Source organism: Callorhinchus milii, unplaced genomic scaffold (genome assembly GCF_018977255.1).
Source record: "Callorhinchus milii isolate IMCB2004 unplaced genomic scaffold, IMCB_Cmil_1.0 Scaffold21, whole genome shotgun sequence".
NCBI classification, from domain to species: domain Eukaryota; kingdom Metazoa; phylum Chordata; class Chondrichthyes; order Chimaeriformes; family Callorhinchidae; genus Callorhinchus; species Callorhinchus milii.
In genome coordinates, this window is record NW_024704762.1 from 22,337 (window position 1) to 28,336 (window position 6,000).

Genomic DNA, 6,000 nt, shown 5'->3' on the forward strand with positions numbered 1-6,000 from the left:
CCATCTCCACCTTCTGGCACAGCACACAAACAGCACTGTTCAAAGTCACTAATGAAATTCTGTCCATCTGTGACCAGGACTCTCTCTGCCACCTTGTCCTCCTTGCCTTCGATCCTGTCGATCATTCTATCTTCCTCCACCGTCTCTCCTCTCTAGATAATTATTTAGGGAGGATAGGTTTGCAGGACTATGGGAAGAGCGCGGGGGAGTGGGACTGATTTGGAAAGCTCTTTTCAAAGAGCTGGCACAGACACGAGGGGCCGAATGGTTCAATGATTCTCTTTGGTCAATCTTCACGGACCTGCCCTTGCCTGGTTCAAATCCTACCTCTCCCTCCGTCTGCACTTTGACTTCACTAATGACTTCTCCTCCAGCCCCCGCACTGTCACATGTGGTGTTCCTCAGGGCTCTGTCCTTGGTCCCCTCCTTTTCAACATCTACATGCTCTGACTTGGTGACATCATCCGTAGACATGGGGTTAACTTCCACCGGAAATATACGGATGTCACCCTCCATCTCCATCCTTACCTCCACTGCTGTCCTCACAGACTGCCTGTCAGACATCAAGTCCTGGATGAGAGATAATTGTCTCCAGTTGAACGTCAACAAGACCGAGGCCCTCCTGATTGGCTCCCTTCAGTGCCTCCATACTTCAGGCGCTGACCGCATCACTCTTCATGGATGCACTCTACATCTCACAGAGCCAATACAGAACCTCGGCATCCTGTTCAACCCCCAACTGTCCTTCATCCACCACATCGGTGCCATGACTCGTTATGCCTTTCCCCAGCTTGGCCAATGTCTCTGACTGCCGGCTGCCAACACCCTCATTCCCGCATTCATCACATCCAGGCTCGACGATGCAAACTCCGTTTATGAGTCTCCCCAACTCCTCTCCACAGGCTGCAGATCATCCAGAACTTTGCAACCCATGTCCTCTCCCACACCAGGCTTCGCGACCCTATGACCCCTATCCTTGCCCAGCTCCACTGGCTCCCCATGACTCAGAGGATACAGTTCAAGATCATGGTCCTCACCTTCAAAGCCCTCCACGGCCTTGCTCCTTCCTACTTCTGTGATATCCAAACCCACTACCAACCTATCCACTCCCTCCGCTCAGCAGGCTCTGGTCTGCTTCATGAACCCCGCATTTCCTGCCCCACCATTGGCAGGTGGGCCTTCAGCTACTCAGGCCCCACCCTCTGGAACTCCATCCCAGTCCCTCTGCCTCGCCCCCTCTTGCCTCCTTCAAGACCCGTCTCAAGACCCTCCTCTTCGACCATGTCTTCGGTCACCCTCCTACTCCTACTCCTACCCTCCCGCCCTCCTGATCCCAATTACTAGTTCGGTGGTCACTGAATCAATGTTTTGCCCACAAAATATACAGTTAATTCACTTTACAGTTGTGACAAGGTGCTATATCAAATACAAGGATTATTATTATTTTCCACGACTATTATGGGACACTGCTGTGCACAACTGACTTCATTTTGCTAACAAAATAGTTAATTCATTTTACAGTATATTCTGTGAAGAGCTTTGAGATGTCTCAACTACGTGATAAGCCGTTATATCAAATGGATTATTTTTATTATCTGTGGTGGTATCTGGCCTGGTTCCAGAGCCAGTTGGGTCTGCAGTACTCCAGGGTGTTGCTGATGACAGGAATTGGAAGGGCATTGCTGGGGGCAGGGAATCTTTTCACTCAACTCCTGTTAATCCTAAATCTTGGCACATGCCCAACCTGATCCTAATATCCTCTGGAATTAGGCAAGCAGGATATGTCCCTCCAGGGAGAGAGAGTGTACATTCCATTCCAACAATCTATCTCTGGGATTTCCATGTGTAAGTGGGATACGTGGAACTCAGCTTGGGTTTGGATACGTGTCAGTGTGGTGATTGGTTTCTGCCTGTGTCAGACACCCAGCTGACCAAAAAAAAGGCTGCATTTATTTATCAAATAAACAGAAGTGAAAGCACAAAGAAACAACTGAGAGATTGAAAATGTGGAAACAATGTGTGTAAGAAATCTGGCAGAACTTTATTACACAAATTATGATGAAGGTATATCCAGAGGATGAGCAGTTATCAGTGGATTCAAGAGGCACCTGGAGACGTCTGAAGATGATGGTGAGGCTAAGACCCATTGATATCAATATCTGTTGCTAGAAATTTTCTATCAAATAAGCAATGAGTGCCATGTGCAGTTAAAGTTGGAAATAGTTTATCAACATTACATGGCTCTGTGATAGATTCTGAAGCTCACACCTGCTGATTCCTACTTTCATTCTGAATAGATCAGAAATGTAATCTTGAGCAGATGCAGGAGTTCGGCACCTGAGGTCCTGTAAATGGTGACGTGGCTGAGGCTCACAGCTTTGATAATATTCATCGCATGTGAAAGATTGTGGCTGAGATTTGCATCCCAGGCAGACAGAACATTGAATTCTGGATCCCATTCTCTACAATGAAAACAACAGGCACCAATGCAAAAAGCCACAGAATGCAATGATCTATCAAATCCTAGAAATTATCTCCTTGACCTTAAAAGGTTTAGACTCACACCCAGGTCAGATTATCCACATTCCTCTCCAACATCCAATCAATTGTTCAGGAAATGACTTGTGCTTATTGAGGTAGGCAATGGTTGTCTAGATCCGCCACCCACTGTTTAGTAATTATTGTACCGCAGGAAGACTGGGAAACTTCCCTATCGCAGACCCAAAGTGACCTTTTATACTAACATTACAAGAGCACTCTTTCTCTTAGATCAGCATTTCACCAACACCTGCACCATTTGTTTAGAAATAAAGACAACACAAAGCAACTTGTGGGACTTTGTGCCATTACACCAGACACAGACGTGCCTGCAAAGTGCAGCTCACTCTAAATTGTCCTCAAACATAACAACTATTCTTCCACTTAACACAAAGCCTGTTGTTAAAACATCTCAGAAACACTCTACAGGGAATTGCAATCAAAATCAGAGTGTGTATTTATAGGCAAATTACAGCCTATTGTATACATTAAAAAGTGTGAAGCAAATTACAAATTTGATGTGGATTTTTGGGGCAGGAAACAGAGAAACTCCCTTCTCTTTTAAAGCAGTCGTGAGATCTGTGACTTTCACCTTCACAAGCCGACAGGACCTCAGTTCAACATCTCTTCCAAATAAATACAGTACTTCCTCAGCATCTCACAGTGCCAGCCTAAACACACAAGCTCAAGTCCTGACAGAGGCTTGTGCCCACAACCTTGTGATTTTAACTTCAATATATGCACATTAAGATTTTTTTTCAGAAATCAAAATGTTTTCAAAATCTTTGTGAGCTGATAACTGCCAAAGACCACCTAAATTTTCTACATCAAATGTTGCACATAACAATGAAATAATCCAGCATCGCCTTTTGCTGACACTGTTACATGTAAAACATGTGAATAGGTCATTTGCAGCCACCTGGGGCTAAACCCCACTCTTGTAGCAAACACTTCCTCCCTGCTCACTGATGCCTGATACTGACTAAACTTGCTCAGTTCGCTTAACAATTTAATAATAATCCTTACATTTGATATAGAGCCTTATCACATCATCAAGACTTCTCAAAGCGCTTCACAGGATATACTGTAAAGTGGAGTCACTGTGTGTTTAGTGGGCGAAACGTAGCAGCCAATTATGATCAGCAGTGTCCCACAAACAATCGTGGATTGAGTAAATAAATAATTTTTTTGAAGGGATTGTTACCCCCGGAAAGCGATCTACCAATCCATTAACAACCGGGTTCCTACTTACTGCTGGGTAAACAGAGGCGTGTGGAGTAAGGAAAGGCAATGTTTTGCCTGCCAGGAATTGAACCCAGCACTTGCGAGGCGAGTGCTCTAACCACTACACTGCAGGACTCCTAACTAAAAAACAAACACATTCCTCAATACAAATCAGCAGGTGATTAAGTTCAATGACAATTCTTTTCATCTCAATATGTTTTATTATAATAAAATTCATAGATAATAATTTTGTTACAAGCCATTAGGGTAACAGCTTTTTCTCTGAGATTTGACAGAATTTCTGTTTTACATTTTCCTAGTTTGACAGCAGCCGCCTTCCCACAGGGAGCAGCACAGAGCAGTCCAGGTGCAGTTACATGCGCGCTCGCTCCCTCTGAAGCCTAGAGTTGTACGTCTTTGACACGATGTTCCAAGCGTCCATATATCGATCCATACACATGGCCACACATTTCTGAAAGATATTGAAAGATTATACGGAAACAGTGGCTGATTGACTTCCTGCGAGTGACCAGTCCCTGTGCAGCACATTAAACCTGAACAGGAGCGACACCAAAACATGCTCACTTCTGCCACTTTAAACACATCCAGATCTGACGATTCCAACGCTCTGCTTCCCCGACTCCCCAGCTCTTTTCACAAACTGCAGCTTACATGCTCTCCCCTCAGGCTCCACAAACCCATCACCCCCACCCTCAACCCCAGGCTCCACAAGCCCATCACCCCCACCCTCAACCCCAGGCTCCACAAGCCCATCACCCCCACCCTCAACCCCAGGCTCCACAAGCCCATCACCCCCACCCTCAACCCCAGGCTCCACAAGCCCATCACCCCCACCCTCAACCCCAGGCTCCACAAGCCCATCACCCCCAGGCTGGAGTGAGGAAGCCTGGCCAGCAGTGCTCCAATTCAATATCCTCACTTTCACCATTAATTCCCTCCACAGTCTCACCCCATTCCCTCTGGGACCTTCTCAATCCAACCCAACCGACTGGTTTTCCGCCTCACCATCAGTATCCAAGCTTTCAGCCATTCTGCCCCCAATCTCTGGAACACCATTCCTTGCACTCTCCCCTCCCCTCAAAACCTACATCAAGACCTCTATGACTGCATTTTTGGTCACCTCCCCCATCCAGCTTGAGTGCCAGCCGGCTGTGTAAAGCTGTCCTCCCAATACACTGTATAAATGTCATTGTACTTCAGTCCTGCAGCGCTCTGGGTGTACAATCAATTTGGTCTTGGATACTCCAACATGGGGTTGGGGGGGGGAAGGAGACGTGGGGAAAGGGAAAATTCTTCCTACCTTCCGACTCCAGATCCCCCGGGGAAAGAGAATGACACGAGATAAGGACAGGATTAGTGACTAGTGTAAGTGTTAAGGATTAATGGATACGGATGTGCAGGGCAGCCCAAGGCCATATAATTGATTGTTTTCATAATTCAAGGTTATATCAAAGTAATGAACTTTCATGAAGTGTCTGTTATAAGGAACAATTCTCAAGACTCCAATGTAAAATATATTGAAACTAAAGTAGACATGTTTACCTGTTCCGAGTTGTCCAGGGAGCTTCCTGGTTTGCCAATACACTTCCGGAAACACTTATCAGTCATTCTCTGAAAAACAACAAATGCAATATTCTTCTTACCCAGAATCGAGAGAGAGAGAGAGAGAGAGAGAGAGAAACAAGCCACAGTCAGACTCTGCTCTTCACTGCTCTGGGCTGCTGTGAGGATGTTTTGTATCCCCAAAATCGAGGGGATCCGTTCAGCCACCTCCGCCCTCCCAACTGCCACTCCTTCCCCATCTATACCTCACACTCCGGCCCCTACCCACCCCTCCCTCCACACCTTCGAACATGTCTCTTCAATATCTATATGCTCCCTCTTGGTGACATCATCTGCAGACATGACGTAAACTTCCACGTGTATGCGGATGACACCCAACTCTACCTCTCTGCCTCCACCCTTGACTCCAGGACCACTGCTGTCCTGACAGAATGTCTGTCAGACCAAGTCCTGGATGAGAGCGAACTTTCTTAAGTTGAATGTCAACAAGACTGAGGCTCCTGATTGTCCCGTCAGCGCCTCCTCACCTCGGGCGCTGACAGCGTCACCATCCATGGGGCTCACTCCACCTTGCTAAGCCAGTGTGGAACCTTGGGGTCCTGTTCAACCCTCAACTGTCCTTTCTATCCTACATCTGCACCATGACCCGCTCTG

General features: G+C 46.6%; 1 protein-coding gene across 1 annotated transcript; it reads right to left on the reverse strand.

Moving 5' to 3' along the window:
- Positions 1-3,963: 3,963 nt before the first annotated feature.
- timm13 (translocase of inner mitochondrial membrane 13 homolog (yeast)) lies at positions 3,964-5,394 on the reverse strand (the record flags this gene model as incomplete). The annotated part of the gene is given in 2 exon segments (XM_007884383.1): positions 3,964-4,234; positions 5,326-5,394. Coding segments are annotated over 2 exon segments (168 nt in total), but the record flags the coding sequence as incomplete, so codon positions are not given.
- Positions 5,395-6,000: the final 606 nt, after the last annotated feature.